This window comes from Coregonus lavaretus, assembly GCF_964263955.1.
Source record: "Coregonus lavaretus genome assembly, contig: HAP1_SCAFFOLD_1398, whole genome shotgun sequence".
In the NCBI taxonomy this organism is placed as follows: domain Eukaryota; kingdom Metazoa; phylum Chordata; class Actinopteri; order Salmoniformes; family Salmonidae; genus Coregonus; species Coregonus lavaretus.
The window spans coordinates 2,890-30,803 of record NW_028160817.1 but is presented as its reverse complement, the minus strand read 5'-3'; the positions used below and the strand labels follow the sequence as shown (position 1 = coordinate 30,803).

Here is a 27,914-nt window from a genome sequence, read left to right as displayed (position 1 = left end):
CTCTCTCTCTCTCTCTCTCTCTCTCTCTCTCTCTCTCTCAGGTCTCTAGACTGAGAAGTGAACACATCACTTACAGCAACAACCTAGTAAGAGTGACAGTAGTCTCTCTGACAAACTGCCTGAGAGTCAGTCTATGCCAGTCTGACAAACTGCCTGAGAGTCAGTCTATGACAGTCTGACAAACTGCCTGAGAGTCAGTCTATGACAGTCTGACAAACTGCCTGAGAGTCAGTCTATGACAGTCTGACAAACTGCCTGAGAGTCAGTCTATGACAGTCTTTGACTCTATGACAGACTGTAGAACAACTCTTGGAGACAGAGTGTAGCGAGGACACTGTCTGTCTTTGTTTTAGAAGGTCAGTAGAGTACTGTAGTCCCTCTTCAGATCACATCAGATCAGATGACTCCAGTGCTGTTAATAGAGTGTACTGCGGTCCAAAGTGCTGTTATCCCTGTTGGGGTTTGGGATCGTCCACACCCAGATAGGACCCAGAACCAAGATCCAGAACCAGCAGGAACTAGACTCAAGGCAGGTTCTCCTTTCCAGACTCTTCTAGATTTGGACAGAACCATGCTTCACTGACACCAGCGCCAGTAGCTGGATTCATCCAGGAGAGATGAGGCGGCCATCTTTAAGGCTGTGTTTTGTTTACACTCCATAGTTGTTGCTAGGGGACGATGGCCACTCCCTCGGCGCTGATCAGCTGGCCTGTGGTTGGCTCATAGGTCCCTGCCAGGTAAAACAGATCCTGGGCCCCACCCCCTGGCTTTCGTCGGCGAATCAGGTGCTCGTAATCGGTGCGGCTGAGCACCTGGCAGCGGTGGGAGATGGTCTGGACGTCGTTCTCATCCTCATGGCTCGACTGGTACAAAGCATGCTGGGTAGAGGAGGGAAGAAGGAGACAGATGTTAAACACAGAGATAAATAGAAGACTGAAAGATAAATGAACAGCCTATTCATTAATCCCCATGGGGAAATAGATTTAAGTTGATCAATTGTTGATCAATTATTGATAAATCTGATCAAAAAGTTGATACATTTGATCAAAATGTTGATCAAGTTGTTGAATGATAATCCATCGTACCTTTCCGTCGTGGTGCCTCTTCCCCAGGCTCGTCTCCTCGGGATGGTAGAACCACTTGACCCTGACCACCATGCTGGAGGACCAGGACTCCCAGAGGCTCTCCACCCGCCCCACGTAGGGCAGCTGGGGTCTACCGGGGGACAGGAACACAGCACAGTCCCCCACATGCACCGTCTCACCACCACGCACGATCGCCTTGTAGAACAACTTACGGGCCTTACCCTTCAGACCACGCCTCTGTAAGGGGAGCGAGAGGGGGGAAGTTAGGAGGGAATCCAGGTAAGGACAGGTAAGACCTTACTCAATAAGTCAATAAGTCTGCTTCAGACTGTGTTAACCATTAAGGCTCCCACATGTGTCCTCTGACCTGTGTGGGGTTTCCAGACCACTTCCACAGCTGGCGACCAGGCAGGAGGGTGGACATATTAGGATGGGGGATCGGTGACAACATCCTCTGCCTCTTGGCTGCTGGGTGGTCCTTGGGAGGTTTGGACTGGGAGGCCGGGTTGTGTGTGTTGGGGGTCAGAGTGTGTGTGTTGAGAGACAGAGTGTGTGTGTTGGGAGTCAGAGTGTGTGTATTGGAGGCGGATCCACCTCTCCTCTTGGTTTGGCATTTGGAAGCGCTGCTTCTACTATTGGTCCTGCCCTTTGATGTGTACTCCTTCCTGTCCTCTCCTCTATCACTTCCTCTCACCTTTGACTCCCCGGTGACGGACATGGCTCCCTTGGCAACGTAGGCGTGTGGTGGGGCCGAGGCTGAAGAGGTAGGGCTTGGGTTGGGCTTTGTGGAGGGGTCAGGGGTTAAGGGGTTAGAGGTCAAGCTCTGTCTGTGTTTGTGTTTCTGCTGCTGGAGCAGCGCTCGGCGGAGAAGGAGGGATGAAGACTCTTCTTCGTCTGAGGAGTAGGAGGAGTCGGAAGAAGAGAGGGAGGAAGAAGAGAGGGAGCCAGAAGAGGAGGAAGAGGACGAGGACGAGGAGCAAACGGAGAGACGGGAGAGGAAACGTCCTGCGCCCGCCGCTGCTGCTCTCCTCCGAGCTACGTCTTCATCTCCATCATCATCCTCATCCTCATCCAGCTCAGAGTAAGAGCTGTGACAGTCACTGGGGCAGTCCAGAGCTCCAAACTCTCCCCCCAGAACCCCTAAACCAGATGAGGGGAGCCCCTTTCTGAGGGCTGGAGCCCCCTTCAGGAGCTGCTCAGACTTGGACATTCCACTCTCTCCTCTTCTTTCTCCTTTATTTCCGTCCTTCACCCCCAGGGCAGGGTGGATGTACCTGAGAGGTGCCCCCTCCGCCCCTGCAGATGGACCCTTGTGCCCCCTGCCGCCCCCCAGACGCAGCAGAGCTTTCCCATTCTTGGTTTTGGGCGAGGTCACGCCCTCGTGATCCAGCTTCACCAGGAACTGTTTTCTGTACCTGTCACTCGACTTCCTGTTGGAGGATGCCGTTGTCATGGCGACAGAGTCACTCAGCATCAGGGGCGTTACCATGGTAACAGGCCGGTGGGTTCCGCTTCTGAAGGCTCCAGCGTAACCGTTGGCGATGCTACTGAAGGAGTCAACCTCAAAGGGGGAACTGAATATGCCCTTGAGGGGCGTGGGAGGGGCGAGGGGGTGTGTGCCGGGGCGGTGGAACACCCCCAGGTCTCGCTGGCGACCCACTCGGTGGGTTTTACGGGATGTCCCGTTGAACAGGAAGAAGTCCGCTGGAAGTCTCTTTGCTGGCCAGCTTATTGATGAAGTGTTGCCCCCTGTTACTCTCTCTGACGATGTCGTGGCTGAACTATTGGCCCCTGGCTTGACCTTCTTTGGTCGTCCAACTGGAAGAAGAAACAGAATAAAGAGAGAGAAAGTGAGATAGAGAGAAAGAAAGAAAGAAAGAAAGAAAGAAAGAAAGAAAGAAAGAAAGAAAGAAAGAAAGAAAGAAAGAAAGAAAGAAAGAAAGAAAGAAAGAAAGAAAGAAAGAAAGAAAGAAAGAAAGAAAGAAAGAAAGAAAGGGCGATGGAAAGAAAGAAGAAGAGAGAGATTTATAAAAAATATGTATCTACCTAACATTCCTTTAAACCAGGTAAGATATATTTACCTAACCTTCCTTTAAACCAGGTAAGATGTATTTCCATGTGGTCCTCTGTAGTTCAATTGGTAGAGCATGGCGCTTGTAACGCCAGGGTAGTGGGTTCATTACATTACATTTTAGCAGACGCTCTTATCCAGAGCGACTTACAGGAGCAATTAGGGTTAAGTGCCTTGCTCAAGGGCACATCGACAGATTTTTCACCTAGTAGGCTCAGGGATTAGAACCAGCGACCTTTCGGTTACTGGCACAATGCTCTTAACCACTAAGCTACCTGCCGCCCTTCGATCCCCGGGACCACCCATACGTAAAAATGTATGCACACATGACTATCAGTCGCTTTGGATAAAAGCGTCTGCTAAATGGCATATTATTATTATTATATTACTATTACCTAACCTTCCTTTAAACCAGGTAAGATGTATCTACCTAACCTTCCTTTAAACCAGGTAAGATGTATCTACCTTCCTTTAAACCAGGTAAGATGTATCTACCTAACCTTCCTTTAAACCAGGTAAGATGTATCTACCAAAACTTTCCTTTAAACTAGGTAAGTCAATGAGAACAAACTCTTTGTATCCATAAATTACAGCCCTTACTGTGGAACTGGAGAGTGTTGAGTTATGGGAATGCTGTTTGACTAGAAGACATTCAGATCAGTGACAGTTGGAACAGTGATGATATTAGGCAGTTGGAGGGGGATTCCATAGAGAGGGAAGAAGTTGTGAGATAAAATCATATTCTATATGTGTGTTATATACACTATATGACCAAAAGTATGTGGACACCTGCTCGTTGAACATCTCAGTCCATGAGCATTAATATGGAGTTGGTCCTCCCTTTGCTGCTATAACAGCCTCTACTATTCTGTGAAGGCTTTCCACTAGATGTTGGAACATTGCTGCAGGGACTTTCCACTAGATGTTGGAACAATGCTGCAGGGACTTGCTTCCATTCAGCCACAAGAGCATTAGTGAGGTCGGACACTGATGTTGGGCGATTAGGCCTGGCTCGCAGTCGTCGTTCCAATTCATCCCAAAGGAGTTCGATGGGGTTGATGTCAGGGCTCCGTGCAGGCCAGTCAAGTTATTCCACACCGATCTTGACAAAGCATTTCTGTATGGACCTCGCTTTGTGCACAAGGGCATTGTCATGCTGAAACAAGGAAAGGGCCTTCCCCCAATTGTTGCCACAAAGTTGGAAGCACAGAATCGTCTAGAATGTCATTGTATGCTGCAGCGTTAAGATTTCCCTTCACTGGAACTAAGGGACCTAGCCCGAACCATGAAAAACAGCCCCAGACCATTATTCCTCCTCCACCAAACTTTACAGTTTACACTATGGTAGCGTTCTCCTGGCATCCACCAAACTCAGATTTGTCCGTTGGACTGCCAGATGGTGAAGCGTGATTCATCACTCCAGAGAACGCGTTTCGACTGCTCCAGAGTCCAATGGCAGCAAGCTTTACACCGCTCCAGCCAATGCTTGGCATTGCGCATTGTGATCTTAGGCTTGTGTGCGGCTGCTCCCGACATGAAGCTCCCGACAAACAGTTCTTGTGCTGACGTTGCTTCCAGAGGCAGACGATTTTTAATGCGCTACAAGCTTCAGCACTCGGTGGTCCCGTTCTGTGAGCTTGTGTAGTGTACCACTTCGCAGCTGAGCCGTTGTTGCTCCTAGACGTTTCCACTTCACAATAACAGCACTTACAGTTGACCAGGGCAGCTTTAGCAGGGCAGAAATTTGATGAACTGACTTGCTGGAAAGGTGGCATCCTATAACGGTGCCACGTTGAAAGTCACTGAGCTCTTCAGTAAGACCATTCTACTGCCAATGTTTGTTTATGGAGATTGCATGGCTGTGTGCTCGATTTTATACACCTGTCAGCAACGTGTGTGGCTGAAATAGCAGTTTGTCTTAATTTTTTTAGTTCCATTCCACTTTTCCCACCAGCAAAATAAAAATGTCTGAACCGGTTTGAACCAAAAGGAAGTAGCGGTTTATATTGTTCCTTTCTCTTCCTTTCTTAACCTGTGAAATCATCCGTTTTTTACATTTAGGAGAGGGTGGCGGAGGAGGCTTGAAGTGCTTTGCATCTTGTTATGACATGCATTATCTGAATTAGGTCCACAGAATTATACCTAGGAGGAGCGGCTTCTATGGAAGAACTTTGAATGTACTTTGAGCTAGATAGCTAACAAGCTTGTGTGTGCAGAGCTGCACCAGAATTAAAAACATGTCTTATCTTTTTGTAGTTAATAAATCCAATGTGAAATGTAATAACTAGGCCTATAGTATCCTTAACTAGCATCCATTCTTCTCTAGCTAATAAAAAATCTCTCTCCCTATCTTCTGAATCACGATTGTAATGTCAGTACAGTAGCCTATACTTCAGAGGGGGAGGGACAGGTAGTCTAAACATGAACAGGCAAAGATTTTCAGCTTGCAGGCAGACACTGGAATACGTTTCTGAATGACAGAGAGAGGGCTTTGGCATAGGAGCTTTGTTGCGTTTATTTGTGGGACTAGAAAAAATGCCTGGAACGCAAAAGAACGTTATTAACCGGTTCCCATGCTTTTAAAATAACGGTTCTGTTCTGGAACAATATGGATCACTTTTGTTCCAGATTCCATTTCTGTTTTGGTTCTGTTCCCTGAACTGGTTCCAACCCACCCTGGTGGTGGTATCTACAGTAGGCTTATCTCATTGGTGCTGCGCTGGTGCTGTAGGCCTCAATCTCAAACAAATGGGAGAAACCATCTAATACGGTGAAATTATGCTCTGAGCCATTACCTGGTCTCCTCTCCAGGCTCCTCCCTTCTACCTCTTCATTGTTTGGTCTCTCTGTGGGCTTGTCTCTACTGTCCTGGGTGGAGGTTCTGTGACCACGACGACCAGGTGAGAGCAGGGCTGGAGACGGCTCCGCACCTGAGTGAGTGAGTGAGTGGGAGTGAGAGAGTGGGAGGGAGAGAGAGAGAGATGGGAGGGAAGTAGGGCAAAACAGACACAGAGAATGAATCTTTGCTCTCAGAGAGTGAGTCTGGATCTAATGTTGACAGACCATGTCTTTACCCTCTGGGAATGTATACTCAGTGTGTGTGTGTGTGTGTGTGTGTGTGTGTGTGTGTGTGTGTGTGTGTGTGTGTGTGTGCAGTATACTCACAGTGTATCTGGTACCCCCTGGGCAGCAGGCGTATGTTGGGCAGGGAGATCCTTCCTCTATCTCCATCATCAAACTCCACCATCACACTGCCCTTCTCATCCTCGCCCGGAACCCCTCTGCGGACGTTTCCAGGGTAGAGGCAGCGGGAGCGTTCGCTCCAGTAGGCACACACACGCATCCCAGCAGTCAGGATGGCCTCTGTCTGTGGCCGCACGTCCAACACCGCCTCTTGTAATAGCTGTTCTAGAGTGTAGATCCTAGGCCTGTTCCCTCTCTCCCCCTCGATCACTACACGGAATCTAGGAGAGGGAGGGAGGGAGGGAGGGAGGGAGGGAGGGAGGGAGGGAGAGAGAGAGAGAGAGAGAGATTGTATTAAATGTATTACAAGTCATTCAGCGAGTCCTTTGCCTATGTCTCTCTGTGATTAAGTAGGCCATATGAATAGGTGTGAGTAAGTGTCAGTGCCTTACATGTCAGGCAGGTCCAGAGTGTGTAGTCGGGCAGCATACAGCAGCTCATCCTCCTTCGATATCAACACCTTCAGACCATCCACCAGCATCTCCCTGCTCAGCACACAGTTAAGCAGTGCTGCAGAGAGAGAGAGGGAGGGAGAAGGAGAGAGAGAGAATATGAAAATGTAGCCTGTCATGCAACCCTGTGAGTCTGTGAGTCTGTGAGTCTGTGGTGTGTGTATTCTCACCTGGTTCTCTGTGTGTGTGAGGTGTATGCTCCATGTCTTCCTCCTCTCCCTCTGAGAAGCTGCTCTCCTCGTCCAATCGGAATCCTTCATCAGCCGCAAAGCTCTCCAGAAGACGGCTCACTGCACACCCCTTAGCCTGCAACAGGAAACAGAAAATGACATCATTAGAATATATATCTATTTAAACTCCTAAACTAGTGGTCACCCTCCCAGGTCCTGGACAGCTACAGGGTGTGCATGCTTTTGTTCCATTGCAGCACTAATTATGAATCTAGTGCAGGCCTAGAACAAAAGCCTGCACACCCTGTAACACCGCTGTCAGAACTACCCCTTTCTTTCAACACACACAAACACCTCTTCACCGACGCACACATGCACGCACGCACGCACACACACAGACACTAGTGCTGAGCGATTAACCGACATTTTCTTTTTTTGTGTTTTTTTTACAACTAATTGCCCAACGCAGGTTCAATTATTTTAATGTAATTTCATATGTAGTTTTTTTTGTTGTTGCTAAATGCGCACATTGCACAGTTTCTCTAGAGATAAATCAGATCCAGCCTGAACTGTGCGATGTACTAGGGAGTTGTAGTTTCCAACAGGCCAATATTCTACATAGTTTTGCGCAGAAAACGTGGTAATTAACTACAATGACCATAATCCATTGTGCTTCTACTCCGGTCTGTGTTTCTTTTACGCCTGCTACAGAAGAATGAGTGATGTGAGCTGATATAGAGAGCAGCTGTTGCTTCGCGAGCTATCTCTACCTGAAAATACATGATCTAAGTGATTGATAGTTGGTATTCAACAGTTATATTTACTTTGAAGCATTACTAAAATAGTGATTTTGTCAGACAGCATAGGTAGCAGCTCTATAGAGATGAGATGATGACTTGGAGTAAAATAATAAAGTCATCAAATAAAACAAACGTAATATAGACAACAACTGATATATTTTATTAAAGTAAAGTAATGTGAATAAATGATGGTTGTCACGCCCTGGCCTATAGAACTCTAGCTAGTTTGGTCAGGGTGTGAATATATTCTAGGTTATGTTCTAGGTTATGTTTGGCCGGGTGTGGTTCCCAATCAGAGGCAGCTGTCGCTCGTTGTCTATGATTGGGGATCATACTTAGGCAGCCAGTTTTCCTGCCTGCGTTGTGGGATTTGGTTATGTTCATGTTTAGGTTTGTGTGTTAGCCTTTGGACCGTCACGGTTAAGTTTGTTGTTTTGGTTACTGTTTCGTGTGTTTATTAGTTAATAAACATGTTCGCCGTTCACACTGCACCTTGGTCCGTCCCGTTCCTTAACGTACTTGACAATGGTTAATAAGTGATAATCAGTCATGGGAAGTCACTACCATCATGGAACTTTTATTAATTGTTGTATTCTGTGTTGTTACTGCATTCAACCCACATAATGCATAGTGCATTTAATGCTTTTAAAAATTATATATTTTTAAAATAATTTAACTGAAACTGAACCGACCTCAAAAAGCGCACACACAAACAGATCCTGTCCCATTCTGGTTTGAGCTGGTTTCCTAATGATGAATGATGACTGATGATGGAGCTGCAAAATCAGCCTGTTCGACAGGTTTCTGCCTGTATCTGGGCTTTCCAAAGAGTGTGTGTGTATGGGAGTGTTCCACATGAAGGGACCATATATTACAGTGACAGAGGTTTCGTCACCAGAGGGTATGGAAGATTACTCACCTCTCTGGGTGTGTGCGTGCGTGTGTTTGTTTAGTAAGTGTGTGTGTGTATAGATTTGTTTTTGTTCTGTATTTAGTCCCACCACAGGGCTGTTCTCACCAGAACACACTAGACTGGTGTTTAGTCCCACCTCAGGGCTGTTCTCACTAGAACACACTAGACTGGTGTTTAGTCCCAGCTCAGTGCTGTTCTCACCAGAACACACTAGACTGGTGTTTAGTCCCACCTCAGGGCTGTTCTCACCAGAACACCCTAGACTGGTGTTTAGTCCCACCTCAGGGCTGTTCTCACCAGAACACACTAGACTGGTGTTTAGGCCCACCTCAGGGCTGTTCTCACCAGAACACATTAGACTGGTGTTTAGTCCCACCTCAGGGCTGTTATCACCAGAACACATTAGACTGGTGTTTAGTTCCACCTCAGGGCTGTTCTCACCAGAACACACTAGACTGGTGTTAAGTCCCACCTCAGGACTGTTCTCACCAGAACACACTAGACTGGTGTTTAGCCCCACCTCAGGGCTGTTCTCACCAGAACACACTAGACTGGTGTTTAGTCCCACCTTAGGGCTGTTCTCACCAGAACACATTAGACTGGTGTTTAGCCCCACCTCAGGGCTGTTCTCACCAGAACACACTAGACTGGTGTTTAGTCCCACCTCAGGGCTGTTCTCACCAGAACACACTAGACTGGTGTTTAGTCCCACCTTAGGGCTGTTCTCACCAGAACACACTAGACTGGTGTTTAGTCCCACCTCAGGGCTGTTCTCACCAGAACACACTAGACTGGTGTTTAGTCCCACCTTAGGGCTGTTCTCACCAGAACACACTAGACTGGTGTTTAGTCCCACCTCAGGGCTGTTCTCACCAGAACACACTAGACTGGTGTTTAGTCCCACCTTAGGGCTGTTCTCACCAGAACACATTAGACTGGTGTTTAGCCCCACCTCAGGGCTGTTCTCACCAGAACACACTAGACTGGTGTTTAGTCCCAGCTCAGGGCTGTTCTCACCAGAACACACTAGACTGGTGTTTAGTCCCACCTCAGGGCTGTTCTCACCAGAACACACTAGACTGGTGTTTAGGCCCACCTCAGGGCTGTTCTCACCAGAACACACTAGACTGGTGTTTAGTCCCACCTCAGGGCTGTTCTCACCAGAACACACTAGACTGGTGTCTAGTCCCACCTCAGGGCTGTTCTCACCAGAACACACTAGACTGGTGTTTAGGCCCACCTCAGGGCTGTTCTCACCAGAACACACTAGACTGGTGTTTAGTCCCACCTCAGGGCTGTTCTCACCAGAACACACTAGACTGGTGTTTAGTGCTGTAAGTAAGCATTTCACATTAGACTGGTGTTTAGTCCCACCTCAGGGCTGTTCTCACCACAACACACTAGACTGGTGTTTTGTCTCACCTCAGGGCTGTTCTCACCAGAACACATTAGACTGGTGTTTAGTCCCACCTCAGGGCTGTTCTCACCAGAACACATTAGACTGGTGTTTAGTCCCACCTCAGGGCTGTTCTCACCAGAACACACTAGACTGGTGTTTAGTCCCACCTCAGGGCTGTTCTCACCAGAACACATTAGACTGGTGTGTAGTCCCACCTCAGGGCTGTTCTCACCACAACACACTAGACTGGTGTTTAGTCCCACCTCAGGGCTGTTCACCACAACACATTAGACTGGTGTTCAGCCCCCCCGCAGGGCTGTTCTCACCACAACACATTAGACTGGTGTTTAGTCCCACCTCAGGGCTGTTCTCACCAGAACACATAAGACTGGTGTTTAGTCCCACCTCAGGGCTGTTCTCACCAGAACACATAAGACTGGTGTTTAGTCCCACCTCAGGGCTGTTCTCACCACAACACACTAGACTGGTGTTTAGTCCCACCTCAGGGTTGTTCTCACCACAACACACTAGACTGGTGTTTAGTCCCACCTCAGGGCTGTTCTCACCAGAACACATTAGACTGGTGTTTAGTCCCACCTAAGGGCTGTTCTCAGCACAACACACTAGACTGGTGTTTAGTCCCACCTCAGGGCTGTTCTCACCAGAACCCACTAGACTGGTGTTTAGTCCCACCTCAGGGCTGTTCTCACCAGAACACATTAGACTGGTGTTTAGTCAAACCTCAGGGCTGTTATCACCAGAACACATTAGACTGATGTTTAGTCCCACCTCAGGGCTGTTCTCACCAGAACACATTAGACTGGTGTTTAGTCCCACCTCAGGGCTGTTCTCACCAGAACACATTAGACTGGTGTTTAGTCCCACCTCAGGGCTGTTCTTACCAGAACACATTAGACTGGTGTTTAGTCCCACCTCAGGGCTGTTCTCACCAGAACACACTAGACTGGTGTTTAGTCCCACCTCAGGGCTGTTCTCACCAGAACCCATTAGACTGGTGTTTAGCCCCACCTCAGGGCTGTTCTCACCAGAACACACTAGACTGGTGTTTAGTCCCACCTTAGGGCTGTTCTCACCAGAACACATTAGACTGGTGTTTAGCCCCACCTCAGGGCTGTTCTCACCAGAACACACTAGACTGGTGTTTAGTCCCACCTCAGGGCTGTTCTCACCAGAACACACTAGACTGGTGTTAAGTCCCACCTCAGGGCTGTTCTCACCAGAACACACTAGACTGGTGTTTAGCCCCACCTCAGGGCTGTTCTCACCAGAACACACTAGACTGGTGTTTAGTCCCACCTTAGGGCTGTTCTCACCAGAACACATTAGACTGGTGTTTAGCCCCACCTCAGGGCTGTTCTCACCAGAACACACTAGACTGGTGTTTAGTCCCAGCTCAGGGCTGTTCTCACCAGAACACACTAGACTGGTGTTTAGTCCCACCTCAGGGCTGTTCTCACCAGAACACACTAGACTGGTGTTTAGGCCCACCTCAGGGCTGTTCTCACCAGAACACACTAGACTGGTGTTTAGTCCCACCTCAGGGCTGTTCTCACCAGAACACACTAGACTGGTGTCTAGTCCCACCTCAGGGCTGTTCTCACCAGAACACACTAGACTGGTGTTTAGGCCCACCTCAGGGCTGTTCTCACCAGAACACACTAGACTGGTGTTTAGTCCCACCTCAGGGCTGTTCTCACCAGAACACACTAGACTGGTGTTTAGTGCTGTAAGTAAGCATTTCACATTAGACTGGTGTTTAGTCCCACCTCAGGGCTGTTCTCACCACAACACACTAGACTGGTGTTTTGTCTCACCTCAGGGCTGTTCTCACCAGAACACATTAGACTGGTGTTTAGTCCCACCTCAGGGCTGTTCTCACCAGAACACATTAGACTGGTGTTTAGTCCCACCTCAGGGCTGTTCTCACCAGAACACACTAGACTGGTGTTTAGTCCCACCTCAGGGCTGTTCTCACCACAACACACTAGACTGGTGTTTAGTCCCACCTCAGGGCTGTTCACCACAACACATTAGACTGGTGTTCAGCCCCCCCGCAGGGCTGTTCTCACCACAACACATTAGACTGGTGTTTAGTCCCACCTCAGGGCTGTTCTCACCAGAACACATAAGACTGGTGTTTAGTCCCACCTCAGGGCTGTTCTCACCAGAACACATAAGACTGGTGTTTAGTCCCACCTCAGGGCTGTTCTCACCACAACACACTAGACTGGTGTTTAGTCCCACCTCAGGGTTGTTCTCACCACAACACACTAGACTGGTGTTTAGTCCCACCTCAGGGCTGTTCTCACCAGAACACATTAGACTGGTGTTTAGTCCCACCTAAGGGCTGTTCTCAGCACAACACACTAGACTGGTGTTTAGTCCCACCTCAGGGCTGTTCTCACCAGAACCCACTAGACTGGTGTTTAGTCCCACCTCAGGGCTGTTCTCACCAGAACACATTAGACTGGTGTTTAGTCAAACCTCAGGGCTGTTATCACCAGAACACATTAGACTGATGTTTAGTCCCACCTCAGGGCTGTTCTCACCAGAACACATTAGACTGGTGTTTAGTCCCACCTCAGGGCTGTTCTCACCAGAACACATTAGACTGGTGTTTAGTCCCACCTCAGGGCTGTTCTTACCAGAATACATTAGACTGGTGTTTAGTCCCACCTCAGGGCTGTTCTCACCAGAACACACTAGACTGGTGTTTAGTCCCACCTCAGGGCTGTTCTCACCAGAACCCATTAGACTGGTGTTTAGCCCCACCTCAGGGCTGTTATCACCAGAACACATTAGACTGGTGTTTAGTCCCACCTCAAGGCTGTTCTCACCAGAACACATTAGACTGGTGTTCTGCTACAAGACCATGGTGCTTGCCTACGAAGCTGTGAGGGGAACGGCACCTCCGTACCTTCAGGCTCTGATCAGTCCCTACACCCAAACGAGGGCATTGCGTTCATCCACCTCTGGCCTGCTGGCTCCCCTACCTCTGCGGAAGCATAGTTCCCGCTCAGCCCAGTCAAAACTGTTCGCTGTTCTGGCACCCCAATGGTGGAACAAGCTCCCTCACGACGCCAGGACAGCGGAGTCACTCACCACCTTCCGGAGACATTTGAAACCCCACCTCTTTAAGGAATACCTGGGATAGGATAAAATAATCCTTCTACCCCCCCCCCCCCCCTTACCCCAACCCAAACCCCAACCCAAAAACAAAAAAACAAAAAAAAACATTGTAAAGTGGTGATCCCACTGGCTATAAGGTGAATGCACCTATTTGTAAGTCGCTCTGGATAAGAGCGTCTGCTAAATGACGTAAATGTAATGTAAATGTAATGTAAATGTAGTCCCACCTCAGGGCTGTTCTCACCAGAACACATTAGACTGTTGTTTAGGCAACTCACACATGCTATCAGCCTTATTCAACGGCCGTATATCTCACCAGCTGATCACGGTTGTTTTAAACTGATCCGCCCATGCAGAGTTAGCTAATAAACCCTTTGATAAGATAGGTCACGCCATAGCTTCAGACTTTTATGGGTGCTGGCAAGGAATCTCGCCAAAAGCACATTTCTATTACCTTTCCAGTTAGGTTATATATACAGTGGGGGAAAAAAGTATTTAGTCAGCCACCAATTGTGCAGGTTCTCCCACTTAAAAAGATGAGAGAGGCCTGTAATTTTCATCATAGGTACACGTCAACTATGACAGACAAATTGAGAAAAATAATCCAGAAAATCACATTGTAGGATTTTTAATGAATTTATTTGCAAATTATGGTGGAAAATAAGTATTTGGTCACCTACAAACAAGCAAGATTTCTGGCTCTCACAGACCTGTAACTTCTTCTTTAAGAGGCTCCTCTGTCCTCCACTCGTTACCTGTATTAATGGCACCTGTTTGAACTTGTTATCAGTATAAAAGACACCAGTACACAACCTCAAACAGTCACACTCCAAACTCCACTATGGCCAAGACCAAAGAGCTGTCAAAGGACACCAGAAACAAAATTGTAGACCTGCACCAGGCTGGGAAGACTGAATCTGCAATAGGTAAGCAGCTTGGTTTGAAGAAATCAACTGTGGGAGCAATTATTAGGAAATGGAAGACATACAAGACCACTGATAATCTCCCTCGATCTGGGGTTCCACGCAAGTTCTCACCCCGTGGGGTCAAAATGATCACAAGAACGGTGAGCAAAAATCCCAGAACCACACGGGGGGACCTAGTGAATGACCTGCAGAGAGCTGGGACCAAAGTAACAAAGCCTACCATCAGTAACACACTACGCCGCCAGGGACTCAAATCCTGCAGTGCCAGACGTGTCCCCCTGCTTAAGCCAGTACATGTCCAGGCCCGTCTGAAGTTTGCTAGAGTGCATTTGGATGATCCAGAAGAGGATTGGGAGAATGTCATATGGTCAGATGAAACCAAAATAGAACTTTTTGGTAAAAACTCAACTCGTCGTGTTTGGAGGACAAAGAATGCTGAGTTGCATCCAAAGAACACCATACCTACTGTGAAGCATGGGGGTGGAAACATCATGCTTTGGGGCTGTTTTTCTGCAAAGGGACCAGGACGACTGATCCGTGTAAAGGAAAGAATGAATGGGGCCATGTATCGTGAGATTTTGAGTGAAAACCTCCTTCCATCAGCAAGGGCATTGAAGATGAAACGTGGCTGGGTCTTTCAGCATGACAATGATCCCAAACACACCGCCCGGGCAACGAAGGAGTGGCTTCGTAAGAAGCATTTCAAGGTCCTGGAGTGGCCTAGCCAGTCTCCAGATCTCAACCCCATAGAAAATCTTTGGAGGGAGTTGAAAGTCTGTGTTGCCCAGCAACAGCCTCAAAACATCACTGCTCTAGAGGAGATCTGCATGGAGGAATGGGCCAAAATACCAGCAACAGTGTGTGAAAACCTTGTGAAGACATACAGAAAACGTTTGACCTGTGTCATTGCCAACAAAGGGTATATAACAAAGTATTGAGAAACTTTTGTTATTGACCAAATACTTATTTTCCACCATAATTTGCAAATAAATTCATTAAAAATCCTACAATGTGATTTTCTGGATTTTCTTTTCTCATTTTGTCTGTCATAGTTGACGTGTACCTATGATGAAAATTACAGGCCTCTCTCATCTTTTTAAGTGGAAGAACTTGCACAATTGGTGGCTGACTAAATACTTTTTTTCCCCACTGTAGCTTCTCCTCATTCTTCCAACTGCCTAACATCATCACTTTTCCAACTGTCACGGATCTGAATGCCCTTTAGTCACTCCAACTCCTCATTCCTCTACCTCTCTCTTCTACTGTACTCTACCTGTTCTTTCTACTCAGGATTCTACCTCTCCACCAACTGCCATTTCCTGTTCCACACTGCCTCTTTCTGTTTGCACCTATCCCTCCTTCCCCCCTCCACCATGCCCATTCTGACCCCCATCCTCACCTGCTTCTTCTTGTTCCTCCTGCCCCTGGTGGTGTCCTCTCTCTGGGTCTCAGTCTCCAGCCAGCAGCCTCTCCTCTGGAACAACCACACAGGACAGGTTAGCATTATAGACAATGATCATGATCACCATGTAGCTAGGGAGACACCGTAACACGTGCATCTTAACTGTCTCAAGTAGTTGAGGGAGATTTTAACAGAGGAAGCTGTTTTTGATTAACCTAGAGACTGAACCCCCCCCCACAGGTCCTCCCATTCCCCCCCTCACCTTTCCCAGAATGCTTTGTTGTCCTGAGCTCTTCCTCTTGGCCTCCACCACAGGTCCCTGGATCCCCCTGCTGTCCTGGAGACTGTTGCCCACTAACGAGACCCTCCAGCTGGGTACAGGTTCTCTCCTAGCCCCCTGTGGCTCCTGGAGCTCTGGGCATCTCCCATCTGCAGTAACAGGGCCCGGCCTGCAGGGGGCTCCTCTCCTCCTCAGCGCCACACTGGGCATGCTCACATCATCACCTTGCCTCTCCTCCTTGCTCCTGGCTTTCTGATTGTCTTGAAGCTTAGTAGCTGGGCCAATCGCAGCAGAGTCTGTTGGCGTGTCTTTGGAAGATGGTGTCATTGTATTCACGTCATTGGTTCCTTCGTTGCTGTCGTAGTGCATCTCCTCTTCCTCCTCTGTGGGATCAAGTGATCAATAACATCCATTAGAAATTGTCTTGAGATCAGTTGTGACACGACCATCTCAATCTCAGGCTCCATTGGATGACAGTGTAGAGCAGCTATATCGTAAAATAACTCAGTGGCCTTTAGCCTTTAGGCAACAAACTCACACAGCACAGATAGGCAGTGAAGACACTACACAAACAGTACATATATATACTGTAAAACACACTCCTATGGTCAGTTGGCCATCCAGAAATGCATGGCCTTTTCAATAACTGTGGTCAAGGAAACCCAATGGTCCTGTCTTTCTCATGCACAGACAAACATCAGCACCACACACACACAAATGCATGCACACACACTCAATCACGCACACACGCATGAAAGCACGCACACACACACACAAACTCACACACAAACACAGATCAGATCTTTATTGGCAGCTGTGTGTGGCTGACTACAGGGGTCGTGTCGGGTGTCGAGACATCGCTGACACACTTGTCATTTACACAGCGTTCTCGTCAACACTCTCTCTCTCTCACACACACACACACACACACACACACACACAGGACCTACACAATAGGGCCACTTCAATAAGTTATTGACTTCATTTCTATGAAATGTTAATTTGAGATTATTGGGGAAGGGGGGACATTGCGTCTCTACTGGTTGGGTTGAGGGGGTGCAGGAGGGGCGACAGGGGTGTGACATTCTAAAAGAGGTGATATTGGGGTTCACGTTACGGCGTGGTTTTGGGGGCCGCATGCCAGTGGGCAGCCGTTAACGGTTTTAATGGTGTGACAGACGAGCCGGGAAGTGAGAGGAGGCCACCGTGATGGAAGACATCTCACTCTCTAACACACACACACACACAGCTGGGAAACATCTCACTGAGATGTATCTTACCCTGGCCTGAGCTCTCACTGTTGCTCTTCCCCTCGTTCATTTCCTGCTCCACAGAGGCCCCGCCTCCTCTGCGGAGGACTCTGGTCGAAGGTCCGCAGAGTTTGACCTTTGGCCGACCTCTCCTCCTCCTCCTCACCCCCTGATTGGGCGCCCAGTCCTGCTGGGTACTGGATGTATTGGCTGCTGGGTGAACATGGCGAGATGGGTGTGTTAGTGTCAGGGAGTGTATGTGGTACAAGGTTTACGTGCGTGTGTGTGTTTGTGTGTGTGCATGCCTGTGTGTGTGTGTTTTACCTGTGTCACTCTCTCTGCAGTTTGCATGGACTCCAGGTCTAGGGTCCCGTCTACGGCAATGCATGCCCCCTGACGGTGCACTTCTCTGGGCCACAACCTTCTGCTTCAGCTGGGTCACCCTCCGTGCTAGTCGGGAGCTCAGGCTGGGACGACCTCTCCTCCTTGTGAGGAAGCCATGATTGGTCATCCTCTTCCTCCGCTTCTCTCCGCCCCCTTCTGCTTCATCATCCTCCGCCCTGAAACACACGAAGAAGAGCGAGTTGGATTTTAGAAAAGATGGTGAGACAAACACACAAAGAAGAGAGAGTTGGATTTTAGAAAAGATGGTGAGACAAACACACGAAGAAGAAAGAGTTGGATTTTTAGAAACAAACAAAAAACCCAAAGAAGATGAAAGACACGGTAACAGGTCATCTCTAGTCTTTCTGCTCTCTATCCCTCTCCCAACAGCTCTTCTGCTTTCTCTCTCATTTTTTCCCCTTCTCTCTCTCTAGCCTTTGATGAGTAGAAAGAGAGGGGGGGTTCCTTTCCCGTGCGGACGCTGTGTTTGGAACAGAAAGCCTTCTGTCGGTCAACTCTGAAATAACTAAGAGGAGTGTGAATATGAGACCCTGCTGAATAACCACAAGAAAAAGGGACGAATAGATTGCAAGACAGCTACTGAAGAAAAACAGAGAGAGAGAGGGTGGCAGGAGGGTGAGTATTGGAGGGAGCAAAAGAGAGAGAGAGAGAGAGAGAGAGAGAGAGAGACGAGGCAAACTCATGGAGAGTCTGTCCTTTGACCTGCAAATAGTCCAGGTAGCCATGATTAGCTGTTCAGGAGTCTTATGGCTTGGGGGTAGAAGCTGTTAAGAAGCCTTTTGGACCTAGACTTGGCGCTCCGGTACTGCTTGCCGTGCGGTAGCAGAGAGAACAGTCTATGACTAGGGTGGCTGGAGACATTGACAATTTGTAGGGCCTTCCTCTGACACCGCCTGGTATAGAGGTCCTGGATGGCAGGAAGCTTGGCCCCAGTGATGTACTGGGCTGTAAACACTACCCTCTGTTGTGCCTTGCGGTCGGCGGCCGAGCAGTTGCCATACCAGGCGGTGATGCAATCAGTCAGGATGCTCTCGATGGTGCAGCTGTATAACTTTGAGGAAATGAGGACCCATACCAAATCTATTCAGTCTCCTGAAAGGGAATAGGTTTTATCGTGCCCTCTTCACAACTGTCTTGGTGTGTTTGGACCATGATAGTTGGTTGGTGATGTAAACACCAAGAAACTTGAAGTTCTCAAACTGTTCCACTACAGCCTCTATTGAACACCACTGCTACCTGCTCCAGGGCTGGACGGATAAACACCTCTATTGAACACCACTGCTCCCTGCTCCAGGGCTGGACGGATAAACACCTCTATTGAACACCACTGTTCCCTGCTCCAGGGCTGCATGGATTAACACCTCTATTGAACACCACTACTCCTTGCTCCAGGACTGGATGGATAAACACCTCTATTGAACACCACTGCTCCACTACCCTTTTTCTCTTTCTCTCCACCTCCTCTCTTGGAAGGGAGGGAGGGAGGGAGGGAGGGAGGGATGGAGGAAGGAAGGAAGGAAGGAAGGAAGGAAGGAAGGAAGGAAGGAAGGAAGGAAGGAAGGAAGGAAGGAAGGAAGGAAGGAAGGAAGGAAGGAAGGAAGGAAGGAAGGAAGGAAGGAAGGAAGGAAGGAAGGAAGGAAGGAAGGGAGACAGAGTTGGGGAAGGAGCGGAGTAAAGGGAGAAGGGAGAGGAGAGGATAAAGCAGGGAATGAGTGGAGGAAAGGAGGAGCATGACAGGAGGAGGGGAAGATAGGATTTGTAATGTGAAACCTGAGAGAAAGAGAACACTGATCTGCTGAAGTCAGGATCTACAGAGAAGTCAGCTTCCTAAACTCCCCCTAACAAACTCCCACATCCCCCATACCTAGGGTTGCAAAATTCCAGGAACCATCAATAAATTCCCTGGTTTTCCGGAAATCCCGGTTGGAGGAATTCTGGAATTCGGATGGAATAAGCAAGAAATCCAGGGAATTTATTTAAAGTGTCTGTAATTTTGCAACTCTACCCATACCCCTCATTCCCATCCCACACATCAACCCTCAGTTGCCCAGCCCTAACCCGTCTGTCGCCATCACCCCCTGACCTCTGCTTTCAACCTCTGACCTTTTGACCCTGAGTCAGTCCCTAAGCCCCAGCGTTAGCCCTCAGTCACATCCTCACTGGAAGGAGAGTGTGTGAAGAGGGGACAAGGGCAGAAAATTGACGTAGAATGCTGTAAAATCCACAGAGAAATACATTACAATAACAACAGGGCTTCCCTTTTTCCTCTCTTCAACACCGCTGCCAGGTACTGACACCCTAAACCTAACACCAGTACCGACACCCTAAACCTAACACCAGTACTGACACCCTAAACCTAACACCAGTACTGACACCCTAAGCCTAACACCAGTACTGACACCCTAAGCCTAACACCAATACTGACACCCTAAGCCTAACACCGGTACTGACACCCTAACCCTAACACTGGTACTGACACCCTAACCCTAACACCGGTACTGACACCCTAATCCTAACACCGGTACTGACACCCTAACCTAACACCAGTACTGACACCCTAATCCTAACACCAGGTACCGACACCCTAATCCTAACACCAGTACTGACACCCTAAACCTCACACCAGTACTGACACCCTAACCCTCACACAAGTACTGACACCCTAAACCTCACACCAGTACTGACACCCTAATCCTAACACCGGCACTGACACCCTAACCCTAACACCAGTACTGACACCCTAAACCTAACACCAGTACTGACACCCTAACCCTAACACCAGTACTGACACCCTAACCCTAACACCAGTACTGACACCCAATCCTAACACCAGTACTGACACCCTAACCATAACACCGGTACTAACACCTTAACCATAACACCGGCACTGACACCCTAAACCTAACACCAGTACTGACACCCTAAGCCTAACACCAGTACTGACATCCTAATCCTAACACCAGTACTGACACCCTAACCTTAACACCAGTACTGACACCCTAACCATAACACCAGTACTGACACCCTAACCATAACACCGGTACTGACACCCTAAACCCTAACACCGGTACTGACACCCTAACCTTAACACCAGTACTGACACCCTAAACCTAACACCAGTACTGACACCCAAACCTAACACCAGTACTGACACCCAAACCTAACACCAGTACTGACACCCTAATCTTAACACCGGTACTGACACCCTAACCCTAACACCGGTACTGACACCCTAACCCTAACACCAGTACTGACACCTTAAACCTAACACCAGTACTGACACCCTAACCTTAACACCAGTACTGACACCCTAAAACCTAACACCGGTACTGACACCCTAACCATAACACCGGTACTGACACCCTAACCCTAACATCAGTACTGACACACTAAACCTAACACCGGTACTGACACCCTAAACATAACACCGGTACTGACACCCTAAACCCTAACACCGGTACTGACACCCTAACCTTAACACCAGTACTGACACCCTAAACCTAACTCCAGGACTGACACCCTAACCCAAACACCAGTACTGACACCCTAAACCTAACACCAGTACTGACACCAACAGACCAGTTTCTAAAGGAACTCTCTCTCTCTCTGTCTCTGGCCTCTCTCTCTCAAAGATGAAGGAATACCACACTCATTAATTAAGACAAAAAATACTCCCTGTCACTTACCAGCCAGCTCCAGTAATTAAAGAAATATGGGATGTGTGTGCATGTGTGTGTTGTGTTGTGTTGTGTGTGTGTGTGTGTGTGTGTGTGTGTGTGTGTGTGTGTGTGTGTGTGTGCGCGCATGTGTGTGTGTGTTGTCTGTGTGTGTGTGTTATTTGTCTGTGTGTGTGTGTGTGTGCATGTGTGTTCGTGTGTGTATTGTCATTTTTCATTAGTGTGTTGTAATCACTGTGGTAACCGTGATAAACCTTGTTTAATCAGTTTATCAGAGCGAGGGGAACACACTACCATAGGTGGAGCACAGCCAAAAAACACATCCATCAATATGATGATTTAACACTGTGTAGGGCATTAGGGGATTTGCTTTGTAATCGTGTGTGTGTGTGTGTGTGTGTGTGTGTGTGTGTGTGTGTGTGTGTGTTAGAAGAGGGGGGTGTGGAGTCATTCATCACTGTGATAAGTTTACATGGTGACTTTGTCCATATTAATATGTGCTGAGGGTGAGAGGGAGTCAGGACATAATCAATGGTAGTGATAAATATGGTGTGTGTGTGTGTGTGTGTGTGTGTGTGTGTGTGTGTGTGTGTGTGTGTGTGTGTGTGTGTGTGTGTGTGTGTAAGAGAGAGAAAGAGAGAGAGAGAGAGAGAGAGAGGGAGGTAGCAGTTCCTCTCATAAAGAACCTCAACAAGGTTAATCTCAGGCAACAATATTTCTATGCCATGTAAAGGAAAAACCAAGATGGCGCCGTACTGTATGGCAGCCGGTTTGCTGTGATCCAACTTTGCTATTTTGTGATTATTTTATCCTTTATTTTTACTTTATTTTCCCGAAATGTATCCTCTATTATTTCTTACAACCGACAAGACCTCTTGAACATTAGATCGGCAGTTACTTACCCCAGTTCCGGCTTCTACTTCGACTAATCTGCCCTGGGCTCTCTCTGTAATTCCAACCCAATTTTCAGGCTACCCAAGAGGAAACGCCAGTGGTACAGAGACAAGAGAGGGTGGATCCTGGTGAGCTTAAGGCGAAGGGAAAACCGGCCACCTCTTCCCTCCATTCTACTGGATGACCTCCAATCGTGGATTTGCTACCAACGGGACTCTCGGAACTGCAATATTCTTGCTTTTCAGAAACATGGCTCTCAGACAATATACCCCCCACGGCTATCCAACTCAATGGATTCTCCATTCACCGGGCGGACAGGACAGCGGAGTCAGAGAAATCGAGGGGGGAGGGGTTTGCCTCTTCATCAACTCCAACTGGTGTGCTAATTCCAGCACGGTGGAAGTGTCGAACCACTGTTCACCCGTCTTGGAATACCTGATGGTCAAATGCCGACCCTTCTACCTCCCAAAGGAGTTTTCAGCTGTTATCGTGACTGCTGTATACATTCCACCTCAGGACAATACAAATAACAAGCTGTACAAGGCTATAAACAAGTGGGAAACCCTACACCCAGAGGCTGCCTTTCTGGTTGTAGGCGATTTTAATTAATGCCCAACTTCCATCAGCACGTCTCCAACGCCACTAGGGGCGATAAAGTCCTAGACCACTGCTATTCTACCCACAAGCAAGGATACAAGGCCCTTCCTTGAAGTACTCACGATTCGCTCCGTTGAGAAATGGTCACCAGAATCAGAGGGTATGGTACAGGACTGCTTTGCTAGCGCTGATTGGAATATGTTTAGAGACTACGATAACATCGACGAGGTAACCACCTCCGTCACTGGCTTCATTAGGAAATGCATCGGCGACGTCGTACCCACGGTGAAGGTTCATGCTTCCCCAATAAAAAGCCCTGGATTAACACTGAGGTTGGTGCTAAACTAAAGAGCAGGGCTACCACACACAGGGCTATCATAGACAACCCTGAGGCTATGGCTGAGGACAGGAATAAGTCAAATAAGTCCCTCTATGACCTCCGCAGAGTCATCAAACGAGCAAAAGGACAATATAGGTGTCACGTTCGTTCATAGACGGGTCAGACCAAGGCGCAGCGTGATATGCATGCATGTTTATTTAACGAATAAACACAACGACAAAACAATAAACCAACGATACGTGACGTCCTAAGGTACACACAACAAACCTCACACGGAACAAGATCCCACAACTCAATAGAGCCCATAGGCTGCCTAAGTATGGTCCCCAATCAGAGACAACGAGCGACAGCTGCCTCTGATTGGGAACCACACCGGCCAACATAGAAATACACATACTAGAATAAAACATAGAACTACACAACATAGAATATACACACCCTGACTCAACATATAAGCGTCCCCTGAGTCAGGGCGTGACAATAGGAATAAGGTGGAATCATATTACACAGGCTCCGACTCCCGCCACATGTGGCATGGGCTACAGTCCATTACGGATTACAAAGGAATATCCAGCCGTGATCTGCCCAATGATGCCTCTTTACCAGACAAACTCAATGCATTTTATGCACGCTTTGACAACAACAACATCGAGCTGGGTGTGAGGGCCGTCACCAACCCAGAGGACTGGATGATCTCGCTCTCCGAGGACGACGTGAGAAGGGTCTTTAAACAGGTCAACACCCGCAAGGCTGCGGGCCCCGACGGTATTCCAGGGCGCATTCTCAGAGCATGCGCAGAACAGCTGGCAGGCATATTCACAGTCATTTTCAACCTCTCCTTGTCCCAGTCTGTAATCCCCACATGTTTTAAAATGACCACAATCATTTCTATTCCTAAGAACTCTATTACATCTGTAATCGTGAAGTGCTTTGAGAGGCTGGTTATAGCACACATTAACTCCACCATCCCAGACACCCTAGACCCACTCCAATTTGCATACCGCCCCAACAGATCCATAGATGACGCAATCTCAATTGCTCTCCACACTGCCCTCACCCACCTAGATAAGAGGAATACCTATGTGAGAATGCTGTTCATTGACTACAGCTCAGCGTTCAACATCATTATCCCCTCCAAGCTCATCACCAAGCTTAGGACTCTGGGTCTGAACACCTCCCTCTGCAACTGGATCCTGAACTTCCTGATGGGCTGCCCCCAGGTGGTAAGGGTAGGCAGCATCACCTCCACCATGCTGACCCTCAACACAGGGGCCCCTCAGGGGTGCGTGCTTAGTCCCCTCCTGTACTCCCTGTTCATCCACGACTGTGTGGCCGTGCACGACTCAAACACCATCATCAAGTTCGCTGACGACACGACGGTAGTAGTCCTGATCACCGGCGACGATGAGTCAGCCTACAGGGAGGAGGTCAGTGACCTGGCAGTGTGGTGCCGGAGCAACAACCTCTCCTTCAACGTCACCAAGACCAAGGAGCTGATCGTGGACTATAGGAAACGGAGGGGCGAGCACACCCCCATCCACATCGACGGGGCGGCAGTGGAGCAGGTAGACAGCTTCAAGTTCCTCAGTGTCCAAACACTAAAGACTTAAAATGATCCAAACACACATGCACAGCAGTAAAGAAGGCGTGACAGTGCCTCTTCCCTCTCAGGAGGTTGAAAAAGTTTGGCATGGGCCCTCAAATCTTCAAATATTCTGCAGCTGTACCATTGAGAGCATATTGACTGGCTGCATCACTGCTTGGTATGGCAATAGCACCGCCCTCGATCGAATGGCGCTACAGAGGGTGGTACGGACAGCCCAGTACATCACTGGGGCCGAGCTCCCTGCCATCCAGGACCTCTATATCAGGCGGTGTGAAAAGAAGGCCCGGAAAATCGTCAAAGACCCCAACCACCCAAGCCATAGACTATTCTCTCTGCTGGCGCACGGCAAGAGGTACCGGTGCATCAAGTCTGACACCAACAGGCTCTTGAACAGCTTCTATCCCCAAGCAATACAACTGATAAATAGCAAACAAAATAGCTACATGGACGTAGTTTACCTATCTTTACTGACCTTTTATTTCAATATTTGCACTGTTTCTATGCACACTCACAGGGCCCTACACACTCACACACACTGTCACTCCAACACACACACAAACACTCACTCCATCATTTTCTCACTCACACATAATATGCACATACATTTATACTGACTCTACACACCCGCACACCCACTCACATACCAGCTGCTGCTACTCTGTTTATCTTATATCCTGTTGCCTAGTCCCCTTACCCCTATACATATCTACCTATATCACTCCTGCACATGTAAATATGTTATTGGAACTTACTTTTTAAGTATGTCCTGTATATAGTTTGCTTAGTTACTTACTTTATTGTGTATTTCATATTTCTTATTCTTATTTCTTGTGTGTTTTTTTCTAGTAATAGATTGTTATTGATTATTGCATTGTTGGGTTTTGAGTTTGCAAGAAAGGCATTTCACTGTATTTGTGCATGTGACATTAAAACTTGAAACTTGAAACTTGTATAATTGAATAAATATCTGGATAGAAGATTCTCTGCGGAGACACTCACCTGAGTCTCTTGGGGCCATCTGGGGCGCTGGGACCGGGGGTAGACTTGCGTTTACGGGGGCGACCGGGCCCTCTGCGAGCAGAGCTGTGAGAGGTCTCTGCTTTCTGGTGGTCATGTTTTCTCTGCAGCTTTGTCAGTTCTCTCTGTTTCTCTTTGTAACGTCTCTGGATATCCGCTAGCTGCACTCGCATCGCTAGCTCTGCCCCATCCACCATCTCCATGGCACCCTTCACCGGACACACCTACAGACAGACAGACATAAAGTATATAGTAGATTGTAAATGGACTGTACTGTGTGATGATCCATTGAAAATGTAGGTTGTGTACTGTGTATCTGTGTGTATTTACAGTACAGTTATATACTGTGTATCTGTGTATATAAACAGTACAGTTATATACTGTGTATCTGTGTATATATACAGTACAGTTATATAGTGTGTATCTGTGTATATACAGTACAGTTATATACTGTGTATCTGTGTATATAGTACAGTTATATACTGTGTATCTGTGTGTATTGTACATTTATATACTGTGTATCTGTGTATATACAGTACAGTTATATAATGTGTAGCTGTGTGTATATATACAGTACAGCTATATACTGTGTATCTGTGTATATATACAGTACAGTTATATACTGTGTATCTGTGTATATATACAGTACAGTTATATACTGTGTATCTGTGTATATATACAGTACAGTTATATACTGTGTATCTGTGTATATACAGTACAGTTATATACTGTGTATCTGTGTATATACAGTACAGGTATATACTGTGTAGCTGTGTATATACAGTACAGTTATATACTGTGTGTCTGTGTATATACAGTAATATACTGTGTATCTGTGTATATACAGTACAGTTATATACTGTGTATCTGTGTATATATACAGTACAGTTATATACTGTGTATCTGTGTATATATACAGTGCAGTTATATACTGTGTATCTGTGTATATATACAGTACAGTTATAAACTGTGTATCTGTATAAATACAGTACACTTATATACTGTGTATCTGTGTTTATACAGTACAGTTATATTCTTATTATATGTTTGAGTAAACAAGTAGAGTGTTTATACCTACAGGACTGTTCTGTGTGTGTGTACATTTGAGTGTGTGTTCAGTTCTGTGTGTGTGGAAAGTTCTACAGTGCTTTGAAAAGGTATTTGACCCCTTTCTAATTTTCTCTACTTTTGCATATTTGTGATACTGAATGTTATCAGATCTTCAACCAAAACCTAATATTAGATAAAGGGAACATAAGTGAACAAATAACACAACAATTACATATTTATTTCATAAACAAAGTTAAGCAACACCCAATTCCCCTGTGTGAAAAAGTAATTGCCCCCTTACACTCAATAACTGGTTGTGCCACCTTTAGCTGCAATGACTCCAACCAAATGCTTCCTGTAGTTGTTGATCAGTCTCTCATGTCACTGTGGAGGAATTTTGGCCCACTCTTCCATGCAGAACTGCTTTAACTCAGTGACGTGTGGGTTTTCAAGCATGAACTGCTCGTTTCAAGTCCTGCCACAACATCTCAATTGGGATTAGGTCTGGACTTTGACTAGGCCATTCCAAAACTTCCAATCTGTTGCTTTTTAGCTATTTTCATGTAGATTTGATTGTGTGTTTTGGATCATTGTCTTGCTGCATGACCCAGCTGCGCTTCAGCTTCAGCTCACAGACGGATGGTCTGACATTCTCCTGTAGAATTCTCTGATACAGAGCAGAATTCATGGTTCCTTCTATTAAGGCAAGTCGTCCAGGTCCTGAGGCAGCAAAGCATCCCCAAACCATCACACCACCACCACCATGCTTGATCTTTGGTATGATGTTCTTACTGTGGAATGCAGTGTTTGGTTTTCGCCAGGCATAATGGGACCCATCTCGTCCAAAAAGTTGACTCAAGTTTGCCAAAAAGCACCTGGATGATCATCAAGACTCTTGGAAGAACGTTCTATGGACAGATTATTCAAAAGTATAACTTTTGAGTAGAGAAAATTAGAAAGGGGGCAAATACTTTTTCATAGCACTGTATGTGTGTTTAGGCATACCCACATACCGGCTCGTGGCGAGGCTTCCAGCTGCATTTCCGTCGTAGGTTGAAGGTCCTCCTGACGGGACAGTGCTGCCCTTCCCCCCTCCCTGTAGCTCCTCCCCCCAGCTCCAGACTGCGGGCCACAGCCAGGGTCGCCAGGCTACTAAGGTCAAAGGTCAAAACATCCTCTCCTGAGGA

General features: G+C 47.5%; 1 protein-coding gene across 1 annotated transcript; it reads right to left on the bottom strand.

The window, feature by feature from the left end:
* On the bottom strand, window positions 1–27,914 carry LOC311121417 (BAH and coiled-coil domain-containing protein 1-like; the record flags this gene model as incomplete). Its single annotated transcript, XM_084195913.1, has 13 exons — window positions 1–878; window positions 1,086–1,322; window positions 1,453–2,903; window positions 5,952–6,086; window positions 6,322–6,620; window positions 6,792–6,909; window positions 7,022–7,157; window positions 15,609–15,683; window positions 15,874–16,274; window positions 17,172–17,354; window positions 17,466–17,701; window positions 25,660–25,901; window positions 27,741–27,914. Coding segments are annotated over 13 exons (3,897 nt in total), but the record flags the coding sequence as incomplete, so codon positions are not given.